General features: G+C 52.4%; 3 protein-coding genes across 7 annotated transcripts; 2 read left to right on the top strand and 1 right to left on the bottom strand.

The window, feature by feature from the left end:
- Nucleotides 1-1,304: 1,304 nt before the first annotated feature.
- Nucleotides 1,305-12,383, top strand: TBC1D10B (TBC1 domain family member 10B). The gene is made up of 9 exons (XM_020884605.2): nt 1,305-2,570; nt 5,696-5,795; nt 6,054-6,161; nt 6,263-6,369; nt 9,602-9,716; nt 9,836-9,901; nt 10,125-10,314; nt 10,647-10,801; nt 10,890-12,383. The coding sequence occupies exons 1-9, from the start codon at nt 1,639-1,641 to the stop codon at nt 11,523-11,525; spliced, it is 2,409 nt and encodes an 802-aa protein (XP_020740264.1). The 5' UTR covers nt 1,305-1,638; the 3' UTR covers nt 11,526-12,383.
- On the bottom strand, nt 12,374-14,020 carry LOC110131738 (sesquipedalian-1-like). Of its 2 annotated transcripts, none has more exons than XM_020884610.2 (2): nt 13,820-14,020; nt 12,374-13,176 (listed from the first exon to the last, which is right to left on the bottom strand). In XM_020884610.2, the coding sequence occupies exon 2, from the start codon at nt 13,150-13,152 to the stop codon at nt 12,523-12,525; it is 630 nt and encodes a 209-aa protein (XP_020740269.2). In that variant the 5' UTR covers nt 13,153-13,176; nt 13,820-14,020; the 3' UTR covers nt 12,374-12,522. The 2 variants fall into 2 exon arrangements, with proteins under 2 accessions (XP_020740269.2, XP_020740270.2); XM_020884611.2 differs by lacking the exon at nt 13,820-14,020 and adding an exon at nt 13,446-13,778.
- CD2BP2 (CD2 cytoplasmic tail binding protein 2) lies at nt 12,968-18,545 on the top strand. Of its 4 annotated transcripts, none has more exons than XM_070461192.1 (7): nt 12,968-13,051; nt 14,764-14,864; nt 15,092-15,227; nt 15,353-15,510; nt 15,595-16,030; nt 16,115-16,221; nt 16,309-18,545. In XM_070461192.1, the coding sequence occupies exons 2-7, from the start codon at nt 14,790-14,792 to the stop codon at nt 16,417-16,419; spliced, it is 1,023 nt and encodes a 340-aa protein (XP_070317293.1). In that variant the 5' UTR covers nt 12,968-13,051; nt 14,764-14,789; the 3' UTR covers nt 16,420-18,545. The 4 variants fall into 4 exon arrangements, with proteins under 4 accessions (XP_070317293.1, XP_020740267.1, XP_020740265.1 ...); XM_020884608.2 differs by lacking the exon at nt 12,968-13,051 and adding an exon at nt 14,118-14,218 and having other exon boundaries at nt 16,118-16,221; XM_020884606.2 differs by lacking the exon at nt 12,968-13,051 and adding an exon at nt 14,119-14,218.
- Nucleotides 18,546-25,444: the final 6,899 nt, after the last annotated feature.

Raw genomic sequence — 25,444 nt, 5'->3', positions numbered from 1 at the left:
AAAGTCTGGGCTTTGTGTTTGTGGTCTAGGGTAGCTGGGGTGGGGTGAGGCGGGGAGTAGGGGGATTATGAGATTGGAGTCTGGTTTCCTAGCAGAGAAGGAGCACAGAACAGTGAGTGTGTCAATGAGGAGAGAGGAGTTCCGAGGGTTTGTTCTGCATCCCCCAAAGAATAAGAACAGAGATACGGGAGTTCATGGTAGTGGGAATCCATGATTTGGGGTTTGGGCTTCCCACTAGAATGGAGGGGGCACTCGGAGGATGAGTTCTGAGGAACTGGAGCCTGGATTCTGGGAGGAGCTCAGATAGATGGATCTGAGGACAGGGACTTAGGGGTTGGGATACCCGCAGGAAACGGTGGATCCAGAAGGACGAGTTACAGGATTTGGGGGGTCTTGTTATAGTCACCTGGGGTTTGTAGCGGACTGGGATAAGAATGAGAGACAGAGTGAAGGGCAAGAGTACTTGATCAGAGAGCACCTAATCAAGTGGTGAGTTTGGGAGCTGAATGGAGAACTGGCCCAAGAAAGGACTCAGGCAGGGCAGCGTGGCGCTTATTGGCTAAGGGTTTCACCAATGCCCCCGAACCCCGCCCCTCTCCGCGCTGTCCCCAACTGTCACTCCCTCCCGCGCTTGTCTCCGGTTGTCACCGACATCCCTGGCTTGGCACCGCCTGCTGGTAGCACCCCTTTCCTTTGAATGCTGCCATTGGCTGAGACAGCTGTCTCTCTTCCTCCCTTATCCCTAAAGTGAGAGGATGCATTCATTGGCTGACGAGGCAAATTAATCGCAAATTTGGCCCGCCCCTCGCAGCTGTCATTCCTTCCGGACCTTCTTGGAAGACCCAAAGAATCCCTCAGCTGCTATTGACTGCGGATGCTGTCTGTCACCGCCCAAATAGCTGTTACTGTCTGTCAACCTAACCTCCGCCCACTTCCCTTTTCATTGGCTCCCTTTAACCATTCTTTTTAGATAGGCCCGCCTCTTCTCGCACAGCACCCGCCTCCTTCCACGGTCTGTCACTCTTCAGTCATTCTTATTGGTCAGGAGGTTTGGCTTCCCGCTTTTCTATTAGTTAATCCCTTCGTCCCACCTCCGCTAGGTTTCACTCGCCCTCTCATTGGTTTTATAACCCTCCGCCTTCTCTGTTTCCTCTTCCCAAATTACCCACCCCCTTCCCACCTCCAGCCCCACCCACCCTCCCAACGATTGGCAGAAACCCAGTTCCCTCTCTCCTATTATTCGTCCAAGACCTCTGACGAGGCGGGAGAAAAAAGGAGCGCGATGGGACTGCCCGCGCGCAGGCGTAAAGCGCCGAGACGCAGGCCGCTGGGCCGGCACCAGGGCGTGTGCGCAGGCGCGAGGTCGGCCGCTCGCCCGAAGCGGGAGGGAGGGGGCGGCGGCGAGAGAGCGAGAGGGAGGTAGAGGGCGCGAGCGAGACCCCGGTGGCCTGGCGCCCCGGGACCCTTTTCCCGGCTACGCGCGCTGGGCAGTCGCCCGCGCGCCGCCCTCGACCCCGGCGCGCGCCGGGCCGCGCCCTTCGCCTTCTCCCCTTCCTCGGCGGGCGGCGCGGAGCGGCCTGAGGGGCGGCGCCTTTTGCGGCCGCCGCTGCGGGGGGATGTGAGGGGCGGCCCGCGGACATGGAGACGGGCCCGGCGCCCCTGGTGGCCCCGCCGCGCCGTCATGGCGCCCCCGCGGCCCCTTCGCCGCCGCCCCGCGGCTCTCGGGCCGGGCCCGTCCTGGTGGTGGCTCCGGGGCCGCCAGTGACCACGGCCACTTCGGCCCCGGTCACCCTGTTGGCCCCCGGGGAGGCGCGGCCCGCATGGGTGCCGGGTCCGACCCAGACCTCAGACTCGGCCCCCGGCCCGACGGTCACGGGCAGCACGGAGGTGGGACAGACTCTGGAGGCCTCACCCGATGCCCCCAGGGCGCAGGTCTCCAGCCCGGAGCCCTTGGTGCCCGAGGCTGTGGCTGGAGCCGAGATGTCCGTGGCTCAGGCCCCAGGGGCAGACCCTCCGAAGACAGAGGAGGCTATAACCTCACCCGATCCTGGACCCGGGACCCTCACCAGGACCCCTTCAAGAACGGCTCCTGGGGCCCTGACAGCCAAACCCCCGCTCGCCCCCAAGCCGGGAACCACAGTGGCCTCAGGTGTGACTGCACGGGTTGCAGCTGTGACAGCAGGACAGGTGACAAGTGGACATGGAGCTGCGGCAGCAACATCAGCATCAACTGGACAGGCTCCCGAGAACCCTTCAGGGCCTGGTATAGGCTCTTCAGGGACATGTGAGGCCCAGGTAGCTGTCGTGACGGTGACCCCAGCTCCGGAGCCCACTGAAAACTCTCAGGACCTAGGCTCCATGTCCAGCCTGGGACCTGGCATCTCTGGGCCTCGAGGGCAGGCCCCAGACACCCTGAGCTACTTGGACTCCGTGAGCCTCATGTCTGGGACCCTGGAGTCCTTGGCGGATGATGTGAGCTCCATGGGCTCAGACTCTGAGATAAACGGGCTGGCCCTGCGCAAGACGGACAAGTACGGCTTCCTTGGGGGCAGCCAGTATTCAGGCAGCCTGTGAGTACCCATTGGGCCTGTTTTAGGGAAGCAGAGGTGGGGCGGGATGGGGAGGAAAGGATACACCTTGCCTACACTCTCTCAGCGCATCCTCCTCTGAGGATCCGGAGAGTGACCAGTGGGAGTGAGATGCTTAAGGATCCTGTCCTGCCTAGAGCATCCTGAGGTTTTCTATGGCATCGGCCTGTTAAGGTTTCAGGCCAGGTGTTAGGAGTTCTCGGTTTGAGTCTAAGCCTTGCCTTTGGTGGTGAGTTGCATGCCCTTGAGTGAGTGCCTTCCCCATTGGAGTTAGGGCCTCATTTTCCTCCTCTGTGAAGTGAAAGGTAGAATGAGATGATACCTCCAGTTGTCCCAGCTCCTTGATGGGAATCTCCAGCTATAGGCCGGATAGTCTGGTGGTTTGACCAGACAGGGGTTCTGATAGAGATCGTTGGTCCCTTAGGGGGAAAGTCTGGAGGGATGCAAGCACCTCTCCCTCGTAGCCCTAGGTCTCATGGGGTGATGAGTTGGGGAAGTCTGATGGAGGAGAGACCCAAAGGCAGGGCGTCTCTGTGAAACAGAAGAGCAGGCTTGTGTTTTCACTGAAGGAAAGGGGGTGGGGGAGGCCTCTTCCCCATTTCCTCATCTCCCCAGCCGGGCTTACTCTTTCCTAGTTCCCTCCAGGGGCCTGAGTCACTTCTAAGGTGGGGGTGTAATTACTTCTGACTTCTTCCTTTCCTCTCTTTGGATGCTGCCCATTGGTCCTGTACCCCTTTAACCTGCTGATCAGTTCAGTGTATAGCATCACCAGAGAACCCAAGTGCCAGGCCCTGTGCTGGGTACTGAGGATCAAATAGGCATTTCAAGGTGTTCATCATCTAGAGGGAGAGACAAATACTTAAACCGTTGGTTTCGACGTAATATGTTAGGTTTAGCCTGGAGATCATCACAGGGTTTTGTGAGCACCTAGGGAAGGGATCTTTTGCCCAGTCTGGGAATTCAGCCAGACTGATCTGAACTGTGAAGAATGAAGAGGATTTAGTCATGGCTGTGTGTGTTGGGGTCAGGGGGACCTGCCTGGTATTGGGGGAAGCCCTGTAGAAGGGTATTCTAAAGAATGCAGGGTGTATAATCCAACAACAACAAAATTTCAGAATATCTTCGAGCATCAACATTCACGATCCTGTGTGGGGAAGGCTGGTGCTTTCCCATGCATGACGGAGGCATTGTACCTAATTCACAGATGAAGAAACAGGATTAGAGCAATCCTGTGAATTGCCCCATTCAAATAATTTGGATCCGCGTGACCTATGGTGCTCTCCTCAGCGCTATCATGCCCTAAAGAACTTGGATTGAATTGGATTTTAGTGAGCCCCTCTTGTGTACCAGGCACCGTGCTGGGTGCTAACTCTCTGCTTTGTGATTTTGTCCCTCTAAAATCCATCTTCACGCTGGCAGAATCTACTTCTGAGGTCAGGCTGACCGTGGGGCACATTATCTTACAAGCTTTTAGTGGCTCTCACTGTCCATAGGATAAAATTTAAGCTTTAGCCTGGACACAGGTTCCTTATTTTCAGCCCTGACAGCCTCTCTGGTCTTCTTTCCCACCACTTTTCACCATGTGCTGTGTGCTGTGTCCTGTTGAAGTGATTGTAGTCTTTCTCCCTTCATACTCAGGCTGTATCATCAGCCAGGAATGCCCTTCTGGTCTTTTCCTGCCATCTTTTCCTCAGTCCTTCATGGCTTCCCTCAGATGGCCTTTCCTCCAGGAAACCTTCCCTGATCTCTATCGCCCTTACTTCAGTTAGCTGACTCTTCTGTGCATCTTTGTCATTGCATTTCCCTCATCGCATTGCCATCATCCCTCTGCTAGCTTGTGACATTTCGAGGGCCGGAAAGGGATCTTACTCCTCCTGGCCTTTAGTAGAGTTTGGAATTGACTTTTAAGATAGAGATTAATGAGAAATCACCTTTCAGTTTAAGGAGCTTCTGGGACAAAAGAAACTAACATTAAACCTTTCATTTAACAGTCCTTTATATACAGTTTCTCAGTAGTCCTCTTGTAACTTGGTGATGTAGGCGGTGGCATCCCTTTTAACAGATAAGGAAGAGACTTGATTCTTACTTGCTAAGACTCCCCAGTTTCTAAGGGACAAGTGGGATTTGAGCTCAGGTCTATCTGGGAACATGTGTTTTCTTCCATTTCACTCACCTAGTGCTGGCTTCTCCGAGTAACTGTTTTAAGACTGATGTGGTATCTTGAGTGTGAAGCTTTGCTAGAACAGTGAGCAGGCAGTGCAAGGAGAGCTTCATTTGCTTGGTAATCTGGGGTGATTCCAAGGAGGAGGAGGTAGAGGAAATTGCAGATGGTTCAAGGGATCTCAAGAGTCTGGTAGAAGGAAACTCAGTAGCTTATAGGGAGACAGATATTTGTTCTGTATTTAATTTTGTGGATAATAATTACTGTTTACTCACTGAGGCCGTGCTAAGTGATACTGTTTTTTTCTCCATCTTACAAATGAGGAAATTGGGGCTTAGAGAGTGACTTGCCCAAGGCCACACAGTGAGTAAGTGGTGAAGGTCTAATGTAAAACATGTGAAGTGAAAGTGAAAGTGTTAACTGCTAAGTTGTGTCTGACTCTTTGCGACCCCATGGACTGTAGCCCGCCAGGCTCCTTTGTCCATGGAATTCTCCATACAAGAATACTGGAGTGGGTAGCCATTCCCCTCTCCAGGGGATCTTCCCAACCCAGAGATCGAACCTATGTCTCCTGCATTGCAGGCAGGTTCTTTACCATCTAAGCCACCAGGGAAGCCCCAGTACAAAGTATACTTTATACATATCCTGTACTCTCTCCCCAACTTTTATGTGTCAGAAGTGGGATTTGAACACAGCCTCTGTACAGATGTCCAACAGGAGAATGTGATCTCTGTTCAGAGATTCCGTCCAAAGGGAATTCCTTTCAGTGGTGAATTAGGGCCTTGGAGGGCCGAGTGACCAGACATCCTGATGTGTTGATAGCTCATAGAATGAGTTTGTGGTCTGGTCTCTCATTGGCGATTGGGAGGTGGCTTGCCTCAGTTCCTCCAGCAATCAGGATTTATACTGCTGTTACTGACTTCTTTCCTACTCCCCATATCCTCAGAGAGAGCTCCATTCCTGTGGATGTGGCTCGGCAGCGGGAGCTCAAATGGCTGGAGATGTTCAGTCACTGGGATAAGTGGCTGTCACGGCGTTTCCAGAAGGTTTGAGAAGGCTGTGGTGGGCAGGGCTGTGGAGGTGGGGAGGACAGAGTGGGCCCACGGCTCTGGGGAAGCCCAGGAACCTGATCTTACCTGCTCTCTGGACCATGTTGGGGGTAGGTGGTTCTTGGGCCTGGGGGAGGAGTAACTAAAAGATAGAAGGCCAGGTTGGGTGTCCCAGGGAGCCTGAGGGCTTCAGGGGAAGGCTTGGAGGCTGTGGCAGTCACTGAAGCTGTTCCCCTGCTGGCCACCCTGCCTTAGGTGAAGCTGCGTTGCCGGAAGGGGATCCCCTCCTCCCTCAGAGCCAAGGCCTGGCAGTACCTGTCCAATAGCAAGGAACTCCTGGAGCAGAACCCGGGCAAGTTTGAGGTGCGCACAGCTCCAGGGTGTGGGACCATGTGACACGGTCTCTGTGAGGGCCGTCATCCGTCCCCCCAGAGTCTGAGGTAATCTCAGCTGTCCCACTGCAGGAGCTGGAACGGGCTCCTGGGGACCCTAAGTGGCTGGATGTGATCGAGAAGGACCTGCACCGCCAGTTCCCTTTTCATGAGATGTTTGCTGCTCGAGGCGGGCACGGGTAAGGCAACCTGACTGTGTGAGTCCGTGGTGGGTGGATGCAGGGCTGGGCTGAAAGCAGTTCTTGCCTTCCAGGAATTCTGCAGGAGTGGTCTGTCATGAATTGAGTGTCAAGACATACTGAAGGATGGGTCCAGGGAGGGAGACACTGACTTGGGTTGATGGGGGAGTGGCATGGGGGTATTGGTGAGGGGGAGGTGGGACACGTCAGAGCCTCATTGGGGAGGTTGCATGTGAGTGAGGTTTTGAAGGACAGATAGAAGCAGAGCGAGGGGCAGGGTTTCCCTGGCTGGGGGGTTATGTAAGCTCTGTCTGGGCAGTGGCGTTGGGTAGAGCTGCTGAAGCTGGCAAAGCAGTTAAGGGCCCTTAAATGCTGTGCCAGGGCCCTTCGATTTTTGTTCTGTTTGCCAGACTTCCTCGAGAAGTCTATATATCGCTCCCTAGTAGTGTACCAGATGTTTTTAGATGGTTCTCAGCTCCTTGTGGGAGCACATGGATAAACTTTAACAGTAAGTTCATCCTCTCAGCAAGTACTTATCAAGCACCTGCTATCTTCCAGGTATTGTTTTAGTTACAGATGATAGCAGTGAATGAAAGATAAAAACTGCTGCCCTCTCCAGGCTTATTATATTTTAGTAGGGATAGACAACAAAGAATGAAAATATGTTGTATGTACAATGGTGGTAAATAGAAGAGTTTAAAGCAAGAAAGGCCAATAGAGAATGTGAGTGGAGATGGGGTTACAAATGACCTGATCTGACTTGTGTTTTATTTATTTATTTTTTGACTTGTGTTTTAAAAGGATCATTCTGGGACTTCCCAGGTGGTCCAGTGGCTAAGACTTCGTGCTTCCACTGCCGGGGGCACTGGTTTGATCCCTGGGATTCCTGGTTGGGAACTAAGATCCCACATACTGTGCAACTCTGCCAAAAAAACCCAAAAACCCTAGGATTGTTCTGGCTGCTGTGGTGAGAATAGATGATTGGAGACAAGGGCAGAAACAGAGACCAGGTTGACTGTTTCCATAATCCCAGACAGAGACAATGGTAGATAGACCAGGGTGGTAGCAGTGGAACTGTGGGGAGGAGGGGTTGAACTCTGAATATATTTTCAAGGTAGAGCCAAAAGAATTTGCCAGTGGATTAGATGTGGAGTGGTGTATGTGTGACAGAGAGTAGATAAGGAAGACTCTTAAGGTTCTTGGTCTTAGAAACTAAAATGAATGGAGTTAGAATATACTGATATGGGTGGATGGGGAAAAATAACGTTGAGAGGTATATCAGGAACTCATTTTGTGAATGTGAAGTTTGAAATACTCATTGGACATCCAGTTGAGATGCCAGGTAAGCTGGATATTACAATATACACAACATCCAGGAGAGGGTTTTTCTTTTTTGGTCATGCCATTCGGCATGTAGAATCTTAGTTCCCCAACCAGGGATCAAAGCTGTGCCCCTGCTGTAGGAGTGTGAACTCTTAACCACTGGACCATCAGAGAAGTCTGGGAGAAATTTAAACTGGAGATAAATTGGAAGTTGAGAGATGTCAGCCTCTAGATGGGACCAGATCTCACCCATGGGACTAGATGAGGTCATCAAAGCAGGAAGTATAGATATGAAAGGAAGCTGTTCAGAGACTGAGCCTACAGTGCCAACATTTCAAGAATAGGAAGATGGGAAAGGACCTGTAAAGGAGACTGGAAAAAGCTAGAAGGAAAACCAGGAGAGTGTTTCCTGGAAGGAAAGTGAAGAAGTTTCAGGATCAGCTCTTTGAAGTGCTGCTGATGGATCGAGTCAAGTCAAATCTGTAAACTGACCTCTGGATTTAGCAATGTGGAGGTCATTGGTGACCTTGATAAAAGCGGTTTGTATGGAGCAAGGACTAAAGCCCGACTGGAAGATGAGAGGAAAGAAACTGAGGATAGCAAGTCTGTACTCTAGGTGGGTTTGCCTGAACAGGCAGGAAAGAAATGGTGTGATATTCAGAGGGGAAAGTTGGGTAGAGAGACGTTTTTTATTTTTTATAAGCTAGAGGAAATGACATGTTGGTATGCTGCCAGCATCTGTAGTTAGAGAAAAATGGATGCTACCCAAGTGATGGGAAGGTTGCTAGAAGGATGGCCTGTGTAGGCAAGAGGGTATGGGACCCAGTGGAAAGGCTGTGGTTGGTCAGATTCACGAATAGTTCACTCATAGCAGCGGGAGGAGGCAGAGGCACAGAAGCAGGCAGGTGGCTGAAAGCAGCGTGAGAGCTTGTGTAAGTTAAATATTTAATACATATTAGGTGAAATATCTAGTATATCCAACCTGTCATTTCATGGATGTTATTACAAAGTAGAGAAAATATAACAGTGGGGAGGTGTGCGGATAAAGCACAAATGAAGGTCACACTTCAGTGACTGCATTTTGAGAAACACTGTTGTAAGCTGTGGTCAGGAGTGTGTGACTGGAGGCAGGGAGAGGATCTGGGAGGTTATGAACATTTCCCTGGTTAAGAGATGAAGGGCTGAGCTGCTCAGTAACTGTGGAGGTGGAGAGAAGGCCTAGACACGAGTGAAATTCAGAATGTAGTGTTTATACGATGTGACAACCAGCTGTGGGTAGGGGTGGCAGGCCCTCTGCTTTCTAGTCGGGGGCTGAGGGGTTGGAGTTCCCTCATACAGCCATGGAGCACCCTCAAGCAAAAGGGACAGATCTGGGGCAGAGAGTGTATTCTTCTGGATGCAGAGATAAGAGGAAAATCTGAGGCCCAGCTGGCTTCCCAGGCCTCCACGAGAACCAAGGCCCTGGCCTGGGGGGAAACTGATGAAATCCAGTCAGACAGATAAGACGGGCCCTGCCCTAGGAGAGCGCCTGCTGGGAGGTAAAAGCCGCAGACAGTGCCAGAAGAGGGCTGCTGCTGCGGTGGTTGAGAGCTTCCTGGAGAAGGTGACCTTGAGGGTTTAGGGATGGTGGCAGATGGAGAGCAGAGCCTGTGTGGGGAATGGGTAGGGAGCATGTGGGTGTGCAGCCAGGGTGGAAGGCTGGAGCCTGGGAGAAAGCCTCCATGATGATCTGAGACTTTGGCTTAAGCTCGGGAGGTGGGATCAGGAAGGCAGCTAGATCAGGTGTGTGGTGGTAAAGCTCTGGAGTTGATCCTGCACAAGCTCTGGGGGAGTCGGGTGGGGTTGGTGGGGGGGGGTTGGTTTGGGGGCAGGGAGTTCCCAACTGATCACCGTTTCCCCATACCCACAGGCAGCAGGACCTGTATCGAATCCTGAAGGCCTACACGATCTACCGGCCCGACGAGGGCTACTGCCAGGCCCAGGCCCCCGTGGCTGCAGTGTTGCTCATGCACATGCCTGCCGAGGTCAGCAGACGCCCAACCTGGTCGGGGAGGGGCTGGGCCTGCAGGGGTGACGGGGGAGCTCCCTGCCCCGCCCCGTTCCTCTGGCCCCATCCCTCCCTCCTTGTTCTTGTCCTTCTCAGCAAGCCTTCTGGTGCCTGGTGCAGATCTGCGACAAGTACCTCCCCGGTTACTACAGCGCAGGGCTGGTGAGTGTCTGGAGGCTGGTGCACCTGGGGCTATGACTTGTTCCTAAGACTGCAGGGCGGGCCTGGTCCTGCCTCACCCTGTGCCCTTCTGGCTGGCTGTTCTGGGCCCCTCCCACTGAGGTGAGGATCCCACCTCATGGATGGGATCTGACTACCAGCGCTAGTCCTACCCCAGTGGGCCCACAGCCAGGGGGCCTCTTCTCATGGTTCATCCCACCTCCAGGAGGCCATTCAGCTGGACGGAGAGATCTTCTTTGCCCTGTTGCGTCGGGCCTCCCCACTGGCGCATCGACACCTGCGACGGCAGCGCATTGATCCCGTGCTCTACATGACGGAGTGGTTCATGTGCATCTTCGCCCGCACCCTGCCCTGGGCTTCAGTGCTCCGGGTCTGGGATATGTTCTTCTGTGAAGGTACTTCTGTAGCCACGCAGGCCAGGAGGGGGGTGGGTTCCCATGGTGGCTGCCAGAGTGGGGCCTGCTGACAGAAGGCTGCTTCACTGAGATTCGTCTTGGGGCTGGAGAAACTGAGGTTTGATCTTACTGGCTCTGCCACCAGCCACAGCTTGCTTTACCTCCTAGGAACCTAAAACCCCTGGCGGCTCATTTTCTCCTTCTCGAGGCCTCCATTTCCTCATCTGTCGGGTCAGCAGTACACAGGGATGGGGGCTGTGAGTACCCCCTGCACGGGCCAGGCTGAGACTCCCAGGCTAATCACCCATGGCCTCTTCTCTTCGGGCCTGCAGGCGTCAAGATCATTTTCCGGGTGGCCCTGGTGCTGCTGCGGCACACGCTGGGCTCGGTGGAAAAGCTGCGCTCCTGCCAAGGCATGTATGAGACCATGGAGCAGCTACGGAACTTGCCCCAGCAGTGCATGCAGGAGGACTTCCTGGTGCACGAGGTAGGTCCTGGCCTTAGCGTACCTCACACCTGCTTCAGTAGATCCCCACCCCCCACTTCACCCTGGTACCCATGTCTTCTCCATCTAGGTGACCAACCTCCAAGTGACAGAAGCACTGATTGAGCGAGAGAATGCAGCCCAGCTCAAGAAGTGGCTGGAAACCCGGGGTGAGCTGCAGTATCGGCCCTCACGGAGACTACACGGTTCCCGGGCCATCCACGAGGAGCGCCGGCGGCAGCTGCCCCCCCTGGGTCCCTCCTCCAGCCTCCTCAGCCTCCCTGGCCTCAAAAGCCGGGGTTCCCGGGCAGGTGGAGGGGTCCCCTCCCCACCGCCTCCCGTCCGCAGGGCCAGCGCAGGGCCTGCCCCAGGGCCAGTGGTCACCGCCGAGGGACTGCATCCATCCCTTCCTTCGCCTACTGGCAACAGCGCCCCTCTGGCCCCCAGCGGCAAGGAGGCCCGGAGGCAGGAGAAGGAGCGACAAAAACAGGAAAAGGAACGCGAGAAAGAGCGGCAGAAACAGGAAAAAGAACGGGAGAAGCAGGAGAAGGAGCGGCAGAAACAGGAGAAGGAGCAGCAGAAACAGGAAAAGGAGCGGCAGAAGCAGGAGAAGAAGGCCCAGGGCAGGAAGCTCTCGCTGCGTCGAAAGGCAGATGGACCGCCCGCCCCCCAGGACAGCGGGGACAGGTCCTCAGCGTCAGAGGCCCGGCAGGATGCATACTTCTGACCTCTGCCCTGGGGCTGGACTGCGTGGCCCCCTCTTTTCCCTCAGCCAAGAGCAGACCTAGCCTGGGGTGTTGCTCCCAGCACGCCCTTGGCAGGCTGTCCCTCTTTCTGAGGAAAGTGGCTTGATTCCCCGTCTCCGTGCCAGCCGCTGATCCCCACGTGGCCGGGACAGTCAGAGAACGGGGGGCAGCTACATTTCCCTGGGGGAGCAGTGGACACCTCACCTCCAACTCGGCCCAACTGGGGTCCCTTCCCAGGTGTCGTCCTCCTGATTGGCCTTTGGTCACCACAGGGGTGATTTGTGGTAGTGGGAGTCAGCAGTTTTCAGATTCTTACACTCCAGTCACGCCCCTTACCCATGAAGTGAAGCTGGGTTCCTTTACCCCCTTCAGTCCTGCCTGTCTCCCCTAGTTCCTGGTTGGGGGCCCAGGCTCTTCTTGCTCTCCTTCTGGACATCTCTGTGTTGTAATTATGTACAGAGGACCTGGTTGGCCCAGGGTGGGGGTGTTCACTCCATCTTCTGTTCCCTGGTTCTCCCTCCCCAGTGTTCTTGCACTCTATAGTTTATTTAAGGGGACATGCACTGGAACAGGAAATGTCTCCCACCTCCCACCACCACCCTCCTTGCTCTCCTTCCTCTTCACCCACCTTCCTCTGTATTCTCAGGCCTCCCCTGCTTTGTCTGACCAGGGCCCCTGCCTTTCACTTTGTCCCTCCCAACCCTCCAGCCCCTTCCTGGGTAAGGGGTCTTCCCCTGAGCTCTAGGGGGTGGAACCCAATGTTTACATGTTTTTCTGTCTCTGCCCCCACCCTGTGCGGCGCTTTGAGGAACCGGAAAAGAACCTGCTGTTGTACCTGGGCCTGTCTTCTGCCTTGTTATTTGATGAATGGGGTTAAAATAAGGACAAGGAGGGAGGGAGTGGTGAGTTAGCAAGGATCTGGGTGTCTCTTGAAGCTGTTGACTGGTCTTGGCAGGTACCTTTGGGTCTTTAGTCTTATTAGTCGCCGCTCATCAACAGTTGGTGAGCTCCTGCTTCACCTCCACCTGCTCGGGATCTGCTGCCTCCGTTGTCACTGGCCTCCTGGAACTGTCTATGGACCGCCTGCAGCATACGGATCTCCTTTCCAAAGTGCTCGTGCAACTCCTGGAAGCTGAAGAGGGTCCTGGGGGTGGCTGGGGAGCCACAGTCCTCTGGGGGTGAGCCAGGTTCTTGGCCAGCTGCCTGACACAGCTCCCGGTACTGGGCCTCCAGGGGGCGTAGCAGCACAGCCAGCCGCGTCCAGGTGGCTCCGGCCAACGCCCACAGCCAGGCTCTCAGCTCCTCCCGGTTTTCCGCTGCCAGCTTGTAGGCCCGCCCATCTCCCCCTGGAGTCCGAATAGTAAAGGCAAAGGGTTCTGTGGCTCCAAGGCGTGGCTCCACCTGGCAGTTCTCTAACAGGATGAGGCCCAGGGGTGTGTGGTCAGCCTGGTGTTCCAGGTAGAAGAGGAGATTTCCCCGCAGGATGAACCAACGGCGCTGATAGCTGGTATTTCGGGCCCCCTTCTTTAGCAGGATGCCCTCCCGGTCTGGAGCCTGTGTTCTGTACCCACGGAAGAAACGGAGCACGGACTTTTGGTGCAGTTTCATGGTAGCCCACTGTGGGAAGAAACCCTAAGAGCAGAGAAAGGAGGAGTGGTGCAGTTGGTTATCCGGGGTACCCCCGCACTACCCTCCTCTGGCTCCAGTAGGCTCTTTCTGGGCCCAGTCTTGGTCTTGGTCTAGAGGGATTCCAACTCTCGAGTATTCTCAAGAGGGACCTCCCAACCTCACTTCTGCCCCTTGGGTCAAATTACAAAACCTGGGCAGGACTGTAGGGCTGGGGCCCTGTTTGGGGTTGGGGTGGGGGGCGGACATCCACTACAGCCCTTTCCTAGGCCTACCTGAGATGAGGGCACAAGGGACTTCAGGCCTCGGTACTGGGAACAGGTGCCACTGCCACCTCTCCTATTTTTGACTCTTTCCACCTCAGAAACCAGGAACTTACCCAGGGGATAGGAGGTGGCTGATTTTAGACTTCCCCTGGGTCCTAAAAGGAGCTAGGTTCGGAAAGTGTCCCAGGAGCCTCCAGGAGAACCGAGCTCCCGGAGAACCTCTGGGACAAGAGCAAGGCTACACCTCGGACTAGCAAAGGGCGGACAACTGGACGCCAAGAGTAGGAAGGCAAGATTTCTAATGAGATGATGAAGGGCGCAGAGCCAGCCGTGGAGAAAAGGAGACTCAGCCCGGGAAAGAGAAAACTAGGGCAGAAACCCACCGGCCCTGCTGGGACTTTGCTCCTCCATCGTGAACCTGGGCGGCCCTTTCAGTAAAGCGGGCTCCACTTTCTCCTCAGAGCCTCTACTGTTGTAGGAGGAAACCGAGACCACTTCCGGCCATCCTTGTCCGATCAGGGTCTAGGCGTTCAAACGTCCCCTCTTCTCACCATAGTCGCCCCACGCGGCTCGCGTCACTTCTGGGAAGGGGCGTTCCCTTCCCGCGCGGCGCGTACTTCCGCCCGCTCCTTCAGTTGTTGATCTAACTCGAGTGAAGCCACTTCCGGCCTTCCCCGACGCCTTCAGCAGTTCTCTTCCGGGTGGTGGCGGGCGGGTGGCCCGGATGTAGCCTTGGTGAAAACCTCTGTCCCTTTCTTCCCCCACCTTTCCTGGATCCTTAGGTGAGCGCGTGCCGGCGGGACTGCTGGTGTCCCCGTGGCCCTGCCGCCTTTCTAATTTGTATACAGCCCAAGACAGTTGGGAGTCACCCCGCGGAGTTGGGAGTTCGGCGCAGGGAGGAGCGGGGCTGCCAGGGCGCTAGGTCCTGGGTCCGCCGGGGCTCCTCCGGCTCCGAGGAAGCTGGGGGGTGGTGGAGCGGGTGTTTGCCCTCGGAGCACGTCCCGCCCAGCACTGCTGGGGCCTGGAATGAAGGTGGTCACGTGGGGGAGCCCGTCTCTTCTTCTCAAGGGTGGGGGGTGCCCGTAGGAGTTCCTCCGCCAGTCCGCTCTTGCGTCCCCGCTCCAGCAGCTCTTTTAGATGCTAAGCCAAGTCCCGGGGGGGTTTCTGGACTGCCAGCTCCCCTTTAGGCTCCTGATTCTGTACTCCCTCCCTTCCCAAAGTGGATCTAGTACCCACCAAGTCAAAGATCTGTTGTGCAGGGGGCCCCCTCGCGGGGAGTTGCCTCCTCACCCAATTCCCTTAATCTGCACCCTTTCCCTCTGCTCAGTTTGGGAAAAGCCCTTCTGTCCAGTCATGCCAAAGAGGAAAGTGACCTTCCAAGGCGTGGGAGATGATGACGAGGATGAAATCAGTGTCCCCAAGAAAAAGGTGAGGGGGCCAGACTCCTCTGTTCTGCGGCGGAGTGAGGGGAGAAAAAAAAATTAGAAGCCAGAAGAGAGATCTGGAGAGACAAAGAAAGGATGGAAAGGGCCAGCTTTTCCGCGTATTTCTGAGATATGGCTTTGCAGGATTTTCAGTTTGAGTGTAGATCCTAGAGTATTTGGGGTCATAGCCAGTAACTTGCTTCTTTCTTAACATCTGTCTCCTGCCCACAGTTGGTGGACCCTGTAGCTGGGGTAGGGGGTCCCGGGAGCCGCTTCAAAGGCAAACACTCTTTGGACAGCGATGAGGAGGAGGAGGAGGATGAAGGGTCCAGCAAATATGACATCTTGGCCTCAGAGGATGTGGAAGGTGAGCTGTACCAAGAATTGACTTTTTGCTGGGGGAACAAATAGGGACGTCTGGGATCATGGAGGACGGTAGGCTCCTGTCTCTTGCACGCCTAGCATGGGATTCTTGTGTCTGTCTTGGTGCAGGTCAGGAAGCAGCTACGCTCCCCAGTGAGGGAGGTGTGCGGATCACACCCTTCAACTTGCAGGAAGAGATGGAGGAAGGCCACTTTGATGCAGACGGCAACTATTTCCTGAACCGGGATGCTCAAATCCGAGACAGCTGGCTGGATAACATTGACTGGGTGAGGCCTGGAGACTAGCATGGCTGGGTCTGGGCCTTGCTGGCAGTTTTTCAGAAATAAAACCTTCCTGTTTTCCCATTGCAGGTAAAGATCAGGGAGCGGCCACCTGATCAGCGGCCGCCGTCAGACTCAGAGGAGGAGGACAGCCTGGGCCAGACGCCAATGAGCACCCAAGCCCTCCTGGAGGGCCTTCTGGAACTAATGTTGCCAAGAGAGACAGTGGCTGGGGCACTGAGGCGTCTGGGAGCCCGAGGGGGAGGCAAAGAGGGCAGCAAGGGGCCCGGACGGCCCAGCTCCCCCCAGCGCCTCGACCGGCTCTCCGGGTTGGCTGACCAGATGGTGGCCCAGGGCAACCTGGGAGTGTATCAGGAGACAAGGGAACGGTTGGCCATGCGACTGAAGGGGTTGGGATGCCAGACCCAGGGACCCCGTGACCCCACACCGCCCCCCTCCCTGGACATGTTTGCTGAGGAAGTGGCGGAAGGGGAGCTGGAGGCCCCAACCCCTGCCCAGAGAGAAGGTAAGATTAAAGGGAAGAGGAGAGGGGGATTGTGGGCAGGGGGCAGGCCACTGGAGGCCCAAATGACTTGGCCTGTTACTTTAGAAGCAGAGTCACCCAGAGATGATCTGGCGGACGTGATGTGGGAATATAAGTGGGAGAACACAGGGGATGCTGAGCTGTACGGGCCCTTCACCAGCACCCAGATGCAGGTAAGCTCCTCTCTACTTTGCTGTGCCTCTTCTCTCCCTCCCCCCACCCCATCAGTTCTCTCCCAGCTCTGCCCTTTCTTCCTGCAGACCTGGGTGAACGAAGGCTACTTCCCAGATGGCGTTTATTGCCGGAAGCTGGACCCCCCGGGTGGCCAGTTCTACAACTCCAAACGGATTGACTTTGACCTCTACACCTGAGCCTCCTGAGGGCCCAGTTTGGTGGTCCCTTCTTGCCTGGACTCTGTGGAGGAGGCCCCAGCTGCCTCAGGCAGTGAAGATGTTGGGGGCCACTTTTCAGTCAACTTCCTTTTCCCAATAAAAGCCTTTAGTTGTGTTTTAGGGACCTTGGCTGTGCTGATGGCCAGAAGCTGGAGCCAGGAACCTCTTCCAGGTCCCTTTGAACTTGTTCTTGCCCTTAATGTTTCCTCTCATGAAGTTCCTCCTTGGGAGTTTCTCTCTGGACCCTCGAACCACCTCACCTTTGTTTCCCATTCCTTGGGGCAGAGCCGGGCCTGTCAGGTGTCCTGTGGCCTCCCAGTCCGGACTTTGTTCTCAACTGAAAAATCTCTCTACTCACATGCTGTTTTCCAGAGTCCCCTGGGGGTTCCTGTTTTGCTGTTCTTAGGTCTTTGGCTTCTAGGACCTAAGATGTTCTGCCTTGTAACCAATATAGGATAGAGCCCCAGAAGTGGAGACTTGAGGCTTGGATGGGCTGGGACATCTGTTGGGAGTGAGCAGGAAGGCTGATGCTTACTGGGTCGCTCCCCACTGTCTCAGGCTTCTTAGAAGCATATAGAAATGGCCCCTGAGGTAAAGTCTAGACTCAGTGTTGGCACCTAAAGGACTTTTCAAGGCCACCTGAGCCAGTCTACACAGGCCCAGAGATGGGCAGTGTCTCACTGGAGGTGAGGACTGTCCCCAACCCAGTGGACTCCCTTCAAAGGCCTTTCTTGGCACCAGGCCCTTTCTGACTGGCCTTGGAGTCTCTGCAGCTTACATTTCCTGGGCTCCTACAATATGTCTGACTCAGTTTAGTTATTTTAGGAAACTGCGAGAACTGGGCTGGTCCTCTCCATTCAGAGTGGGTCTGGGGAGGATTGGGAGGAAGACTGATAGGTGTCATTGTATAGTCTGGACCTAACACCTTCCACCTCCCGCCGGTGCTGCCTCGTGCTTCTCCTCACTCACACCAGTTAGTTCTCCACCTGGCTGTCTGTTGGAATCTATGGGGAACATCACTCCTCAGACATTATGAATGATTTGGTCTAGGGATGGCCTGGGTCTTTTAAAAACTCCCAGGTGTTTCCCATGTGCATCCAGGGGGAAAACCACAGGGCCCAAGTCGAGGTTATACCAGGGGAGAGGGGCCGGTTCATGGACCAGTTCATGTGTTAGAGCTGAACGTGGGTGTGGCCGTGGTTTTGGTGGAGTCAGTTAGCCAAGAGTTGAGCAGCAGAGCCACGGGGCACTGGGCGTCCTGGGGCGGAAGGAGGCAGGCCCAGAACCAGGAACGGGTGGAGGGGCTGGGTGGGGATACTTGATTCTCTAGTGAGGCAGCTACCTTCTATAATAGTTAATGTCGTAGCAGTGGGGCCCACTCTAGTGCTCTGTCCAGACCTGGATTTCATTGACTTCAAGATACCTTCAGTTTTAAGATGTCTTCATGTGTTCGGAAGAAAACCCTGCCCATTGCAGTTGTAAGATACTGATTCAAAGCTGCATCCTGATTTCAGATATGTTCCAAAGTGAAAAAACAGATGTCTTAGGACCAATGAAATACAGTATTCACATTTATATCCCTGGTGACTGACTCATGGGAGGTGCGAAGTGTTTGGTGAATAGGTGGAAGCCAAGGGGAAGTTCCCCCAGATGTCCTGCAGGCATCCCAGGCTCCATCCAAAGCTGAGGACACATCTTTTCTATGTTTACATCCCTGAGGACAACAGGTGTGGGCAGATTAATGGCCCCCCAAAATGGCCACATCCTAAGCCTCAGAAGTTGTAAATGTATGGCTATCTGGCAAAAGGGAGCTTGCAAACATGATCACGTTAATGATAGATGTGTCTTGGATTAGTGAGCTGGCCCAGTATGTTCACATGGGTCCTATTAAGTGAATGGGACTGAGGAGGGTCAAAGTGAGTGGGAGGTGAAGATATTAACACCTGCTCCTGGCTTTGCAGTTGCAAGATGGGGCCAGATACCAAGGAATGCAGGTACCTGTAGATGCTGGAACAAAGAAACGCAGCTCCACCGTGGTTTTGGCCCAGTGAAACCATTTGGGACTTTTGACCACTGCTAGAACTAATAAAATTGTACTGTGTTAAGTTTGAGGTCATGTGTTAACAGCCTCAACAGTAAACTAGCACTCCATCCAGCTGAGTGCCTCTCCCCCTCTTAAACCTCACTCAGTTCTTCATTGGCCATGTCCCTATTTCAAGCCCCTATCAACACTTAACTCCCTTGCCTTAAACCAAACAAACTGTGTGTGTATATATATGTGTGTGTATATACATATGCATAATTTTTATATGTGAGTATATATAAAATATTTTTTTGCCACACCCCGCACAGCCTGTAGCACCTTAGTTCCCTGACTGGGGCTCGAACTCATGTTCACTGCATTGGAAGTGCAGAGTCTTTGTTTTGTTTTAATTTTTATTTATTTATTTTTGGCTGCACTGTCTCTTCATTGTTGTGTACAGGCTCTCTCTGCTTTCAGTGGGTGGGGGCTACTCTTCGTTATGGTGCACAGGCTTCTCTTGTTGCAGAGCACGGGCTCCAGGGCGCTCAGGCTTCAGGGGTTGTGTTTCGTGGGCTCCAGAGCACAGGCTCAGAAGTTGTGGCACAAGGGCTTCATTGCCCTGAAGCATGTGGAATCTTCCCAAACTAGGAGTCAAACCTGCATTGTCCCCTGCATTAGCAGACAGATTCTTAACCACTGAAGGGCCAGGGAAATCACTATATAATTTTTATATAAATAAGCTTTTTGTATCTTACAGTTGCTTTGTAGATTTACAAAAATAGTACAGAGCATTCACCCAGTTTCCTCTATTGTTAACATCTTTCAGTGGCACATTTGTTAACAACCCATGAACCAATGTTGTTACTATTTTTATTTTTTTACTTGTTTTTGTTTTTGACATTACTATTTTTAAATAGCTTTATTTTGTTAGAATCCACCCACTTAAAGTACTATTGTTTTTAGTACATTCACAGGGTTGCAAAAGCATTGTTACAACCTCATTTTAGAATTTTGTCTAAAACCCCACCCAGCAGTAGTTCCTCCCCCATTTCTCCCCATCCCCACTTACCCTCCAGCCCCTGCCAACCTCTAACCTACTTCCTGTCGCTGGAGATTTGCCTGTTACTGGGCATTTCACACAAATGGAATCATCCCATGTGTGGTCTAGTGTGTTTTCTATGTCTACTTCTTGTACTTGGCATGTTTTTAAGATTCATCCGTGTAATGTGTAATAGTACTTTATTCTTCTTTATTGTTGGGTAACATTCCAGTGTATGGATGGATTACTCTATTACTACACTGTGTGGATGAATTAAACTTTTATTTATGTTTTACTAACTTTCCGTAACATGCCTGTTGTTTCAGAATCCTGTCTGGAACACCGTGGTACATTTAGCTGTCACGTCTCCTTAGCTTTCTCTGTTCTGACTACTCCTCCCACTTGTTTTCACTGACCTTGACTGGCTTGAGGAGTGCTGGTGTGGTTTTTTTATCAAATTCCTAAAATTTGGACTTGTCTGAAATTTCCCCTATGATTTGATTTGGGTTATGGGTTTGGAAGAGGAAGACAGAAGTGAAGAGCCGTGCCTTTCACTGAAAGTTTTTTTTAAGTATTTACATCTTTTTTTATGTTACATAAGTGGAATTGGTTTCTATCTGTTTATGGCTGTGCTGGGTCTTCATTGCTGTGCAGGCTTTTCTCTAGTTGTGGTGAGCGGGAGGCTACTCTCTAGTTGAGGTGTGAAGGCTTCTCATTGCTGTGGCTTCTCTTGGTGTGGAGCACAGGCTTTAGGACAGTCGGGCTTCAGTAGTTGGGGCACACAGGCCTGAGAGCCCCGGTTCAGTGATTGTGGCGCATGGGCTTATTCGCTCCGCAGCGTGAAGGATCTTCCTGGCCCAAGGATTGAACCTGCGTCTCCAGCATTGGCAGGTGGATTCTTTACCACTGAGCCACCAGGGAAGCCCCTCACTGAAATTTTCAAGGCTCCGCATTGCCCTCAAGATCAAGTTCGAAAACTTGACATTGATGGGTTTCCTATGGCCTGGCCTGAACTAGCCCTTCCAGCTCCACGTCTCCCTTCCTCCCTGCCTCCCTCAGCTCCAGGCTCCAGGCTCCATTACCAAAAGTTCAGCCTCTCTACACCGGTGCTAAATCAAATCTCAGAGACAGAGTTTTGGGTGGAATAGAAAAGGAGAGCTTTATTACTTTACCAGACAAAGGGGGACACACTGGGATTCTGACTCTAAAAACTATGTGCCCCAACCTGGGAGAATTTAATGATGGGATTTATAACATACGGATCACAGGTGAGGTCTCTGACAAGATTAGAGTACGAGCAGGGCTTTGTTGTTCAGTTGCTCAGTCCTGTCCGGCTCTTAGCGACCCCATGGACTACAGCATGCCAGGTTCTTACCACTGCGCCATCTGGGAAGACCAAGCGTCTTCCAAGGAGGCAGGACTGAGGGGTCGTTCGTTTCATTCTAACTCCTGAGGGTATCATTGAGCCAGGGGCAGATTTACAGGAGAGTTGAAGGTCAAAGATGCAGGTGTCATTACTGCATCGGACACCTGCCCCTCTGAAATACAGCCTCTTGCCTTTGGCAGGCTGTTTTCTGGAAGAGTAGCAGGATTCGGGGAGGGAAGTCTGGATACTCCAGGGTATCACACTTTGCCTTGGGCCTCTGGTGAGGTCCTGAGGGAGATGAGTTCTGAGAAGGAGCCCCAAAAGGAGTTAAGATTAATGAAGAGTCAGAATCCACAAAGCCTGAGTAGGTTTGGTATATTCATACCTTTGACACATGTACCCTCCATTCTAGACCCCCCTGGCTGGCTTGATGCCTCTTTGCACAGTCACTGAACCCCGGGCTCCCAGGCAGTGGGGAGGCCTGAACCTGGCAACCTGCTTTCCACTCTGCTCCTAGCCAGAACCAGGCTGGAGCCCTGGAGATGTGATCTCTTCCTGATGCTGAGACCCAAGAGGAATTCCTTTCAAGTGTGGGTTGGTTTGTTTTTGGCCATATCCAGAGGCTTTTGGGATCTTAGTTCTCTGACCAGGATTGAACTTGTGTCCTCAGCAGTGAAAGTGCAGAGTTCTAACCCCTGAACTGCCAGGGAATTCCCTCAAGAGTGGATTTAGTAGCAGATATTTTACACACGGAGGGCTTCCCAGGTGGCTCAGTGGTAAAGAATTTGCCTTTCAAAGCAGGAGACACAGAGACACAGGTTTGATCCCTGTTTTGGGAAGATCCCGGGGGGAGGAAATGGCAACCCACTCCAGTATTCTTGCCTGGAAAACCCATGGACAGAGGGGCCTGGTGGGCTGCAGTTCATGGAGTCACATTTTGTGCATGATCCCGGGGTGAATAATGGACAAAGTCAGTAGCCATTTCTGAACTCCCCACAGAGGCTGCTCCTGGTCCTTTTTGACTATTCCCCAAGTTCAGTGATACACTTTCACTGTGGTAAGTTCACCACTTCGCAGACCACCACCAACCCCCTTCAGGGGGAACATCCCAGCTCACATCTCCAGTTGGCTGGCCGGGGGCCGACGCTACCCTGTTCTCCAGGAGGCTTGTCTTGCCCTGCCCTGCAGGTAAGGCCCACCTCTTTGTGTAAGCCACAGCTGCCCTGGGGGCTCAGATGGTGTAGTGCCTGCAGTGTAGGAGACCCGGGTTCCATCCCTGGGTTGGGAAGATCCACTGGAGGAGGAAATAGCAACCCACTCCAGTATCCTTACCAGGTTAATCCCATGGGCAGAGGAGCCTGGCAGGCTGCAGTCCATGGGGTTGCAAATAATTGGACACAACTGAGTGACTCACACTTTCTCTGTGTAAGTCCTGCATGTGACAAGTGTGTAAAATCTAGCTGCAGATGCTGATGCTGTCTGAGATTTGCTTGGGCAAATCTGGTCTTCCTGTTCTGATACTATCATCCTTGTTCTCACTTTCCTGTTCTCCACCCACTACCCTACATGTCTCTGCACCACTCAACTCTATGGTGTCCGTCCCTGTGGCTCCCTGTTTTGGACACATTTCTCTATTTCAACCTTTCCACAGTCACTTGGACACGATGTGGGCTTTTGCCCTCTGACCTAAAGGCCTCTTATCTGTCTCAGACTTCCTACTCTAAACCCATCTCTATTTGATAAGAGAAAAGGAAGTCATTTGACATCTGTTTTTCTTTTCCTTTTCTTTTTTGGTCATGCCATGCAGCTTGTGGGATCTTAGTTCCCAGATCAGGGATCGAACCCAGGCCCTCAGCAGTGCTAGCGCAGGGTCCCAACTGCAGAACCACCAGGGAATTTCTGACATTTCTTAAGTATCTAAATAGGAGTATTATGTTTCATCTTCCCAACAACCTACTAGTTAGCTACCTATTTTCCCCATCTTGCTGATGAGAAAAATGAGGCTCAGAGAGGTGAGGAAAACTAACCTGCCCCATATTGAAGAATCTGAAAATGATAGAGTGAAGATCAGGACCCAGGCTTGTGTGCTTCTGAAGTCTAGCCAGGATTTTTGGTGAGAAATCTGACCCAATTTATGACCTATTTTTTTTAAATTTTTAAAAATTATGTATTTATTTATTTTTGTCTGTGCTGAGTCTTCATTGCCGTACATGTGGGCTTTCTCTAGTTGCAGTGCTTGAGCTTCTCATTGCAGTGGCTTCTCTTGTTTCAGAGCATGAACTCTAGGGCGCTCAAGCTTTGGTAGTTGTGGCTTCTGGGCTTCGTTGCTCCACGACAAGTGGAATCTTCCCAGACCAGGGATCAAACCTTTATCTCCCATGTTGGCAGGTGGATTCCTAACCACGGAACTGCCAGGGAAGTCCTTCAGAAATTTTTCATCATGCTAACAGACACTCGTACCCTAACTAAACAAAAAACTCCCCATTCCTCTCTCCCTCCAATCCCTGGTAATCTCCATTTTTTCTGTTTCTCTGAATTTGCCCTTTTGTGACTGACATATTCCACTAAGCATACTGTTTTGAAGATTTGTCCATGTTGTAGCAGGCCTCAGAACTTCTTTCCTTTGAAAAACCCATGATTTCTCCCCCTTCTCAAGGTGATCTATTCTTGATTCATTGTTGTCATGCTTTGAGCATTTGTTTTTTTTTCACACTTTTCTTTGTTAGTTCTTTGAACATATTTATAATAAGTACTTCGAAGTCTTGGTCTACTACATTTTTTTTCCCCCACTGAGTTTGGACTGATACCCCCTAAAAGTTGTTGTTATCATGGTTTGTTTATTTAATAATTGGCCTGGTAGGCAGTATCTGTGAAATCTACCTCCTTCATGGTGTGTGGCAATGGTCTCTACCCTGTTTTTTTTGCGTTTTGTTTTTTTAACCAATTGATGTTTTTATTTTTAAGCTTGGGTTCCTAGGAAGACCTCTGTGTCAGTGTCACTTAATGGTCAGCCACTGGTTGAATGGAGGCTGTACTCAGTTACCTGGCATCAGTGAGAATTCTGTCCTCTGCCAACAGATCTGTGTGTGGGTAGGAGAGTACAAAGTTGAAGCTGTTTGCAAGTTGGCCTCAGCTTTACTTTCCACTGAGCCCTTTTGAAGCTTCTTTGTACATGTGGCCCCAGGGTTAGCCAAGCGTGGAAGGGTGGAGTGGGCCCCCTGCCCTCTGCTGCAAATACACACAGCCTCAACTAGGAGTGTGCATGCCTCAATCTCAACCATAGCATCAGGCTAGTAAAAGCATTGGCTCTTCTCACTTGCACACCCCCAATTTGGCTACTTCTGCCAGCAACATTGCTTGGTGTGGGCACTGTCTGCATCTCTAAAGCCAATGAGCCTCCTTCATCAGTGAATCTGCTGGTACTCAAGACTGTCCCACCTTGGCAGCTGGGATGGGGTGAGATGAAGCAGCCTCAAGCAAGAACACAAGAACAGCCTCCCACAGTTCTAACTCAAAGTTGAGCAGTTTTCAAGTCACTTCCTTCTTAGATTGGGGCACATGTTTGGTCAGTTACAGAGCTCCAAAGTGACTGTTTTGTCTATTTTGCCCAGATTTATAGTTACTTTGGGGGAGAGGATTTGCTGACCTCCTTACTCAAACATAGGTGGCAACCTCCTCCTTTGAATATTTTGAACTTTGTTCTCAAAAACAGTTATATTGGGACTTCCGTGGTGGTCCAGGGAATCCGCCTGTCAATGTAGAGGACACAGGTTTGTTTCCTGGTCAGAGAAGATTCCACAGGCCTGGGGGACAGCTAAGCCCGTGCACCACAGCTTCAGAAAGCCCACACGCAGCAACAAACACCAAGTGCAACCAAAAATAATTAATTAATTAAAAACCAGTTATATTACTTGGCCAAGAAGTTTGGGAGTAGGGGGGTCATAGTGCCTTGGAAACAGTTTGATGCTTTCAAGGCTTGTTTTTACAATTCCTTAGACAGGACTGGAGGGCTTCCCAGATGGTTCAGTGGATAAAGAATCTGCCTGAAATGTAGGAGACTGAGGAGATATGGGTTCGATCCCTGGTTGGGGAACTAAAATCCCATATGCCGAGAGACAAACAGTCCATGCATTACAACTACTAAACCTGAACATGCTAGAGCCCAAGTGCCTCAACTAGAGAAGCCTGGATGCTGCAAAGAGAAAGATTCTATACTTGTCCACTTTGACTCGATGCAGCCAAATAAATAAATATTTTTAAAAGTCAAAATTAAAAAAAATTTTAAAGTAGGTATATCCAGCCCCTGTTACTACATTCTGGTCAGAGCTCCAGGCAGGCTCTCTGGTTACACTATGTTGCACCCCAGCCCAGCCCCATCTTGTACCCCCAGATCAGTGGCACTTGAGACCGTAGAGGGCAGATTTTGGTTTTCTACAAATGTCCCCAGTGTTCTCCATGGAGGTCAGCAGAAAGCCCCCATTCTCTATGTTCATAAGCACCTATGCCATGTGGACTAGAGGCAGGCATGGGGAAACAGGATGGTGGAAGGAGCCAGTCCTTGAGTGTCATGGCCATG

This window comes from Odocoileus virginianus, chromosome 33 (assembly GCF_023699985.2).
Source record: "Odocoileus virginianus isolate 20LAN1187 ecotype Illinois chromosome 33, Ovbor_1.2, whole genome shotgun sequence".
Taxonomy (NCBI): Eukaryota; Metazoa; Chordata; class Mammalia; order Artiodactyla; family Cervidae; genus Odocoileus; species Odocoileus virginianus.
This window is presented reverse-complemented; position numbering and strand designations above follow the sequence as displayed.

What these genes read in the sequence shown, in the direction of transcription:
- TBC1D10B (XM_020884605.2), top strand. Translation starts at nt 1,639, where the DNA reads ATGGAGACGGGCCCGGCGCCCCTGGTGGCCCCGCCGCGCCGTCATGGC. An exon ending in AGAACCCGGGCAAGTTTGAG is followed by an intron (nt 6,162 to 6,262) that starts GTGCGCACAGCT and finishes GTCCCACTGCAG; the next exon opens with GAGCTGGAACGGGCTCCTGG. An exon ending in AGGACTTCCTGGTGCACGAG is followed by an intron (nt 10,802 to 10,889) that starts GTAGGTCCTGGC and finishes TTCTCCATCTAG; the next exon opens with GTGACCAACCTCCAAGTGAC.
- LOC110131738 (XM_020884610.2), bottom strand. Translation starts at nt 13,152, where the DNA reads ATGAAACTGCACCAAAAGTCCGTGCTCCGTTTCTTCCGTGGGTACAGA.
- CD2BP2 (XM_070461192.1), top strand. Translation starts at nt 14,790, where the DNA reads ATGCCAAAGAGGAAAGTGACCTTCCAAGGCGTGGGAGATGATGACGAG. An exon ending in GGCCTCAGAGGATGTGGAAG is followed by an intron (nt 15,228 to 15,352) that starts GTGAGCTGTACC and finishes GTCTTGGTGCAG; the next exon opens with GTCAGGAAGCAGCTACGCTC. An exon ending in GGCTGGATAACATTGACTGG is followed by an intron (nt 15,511 to 15,594) that starts GTGAGGCCTGGA and finishes TTCCCATTGCAG; the next exon opens with GTAAAGATCAGGGAGCGGCC.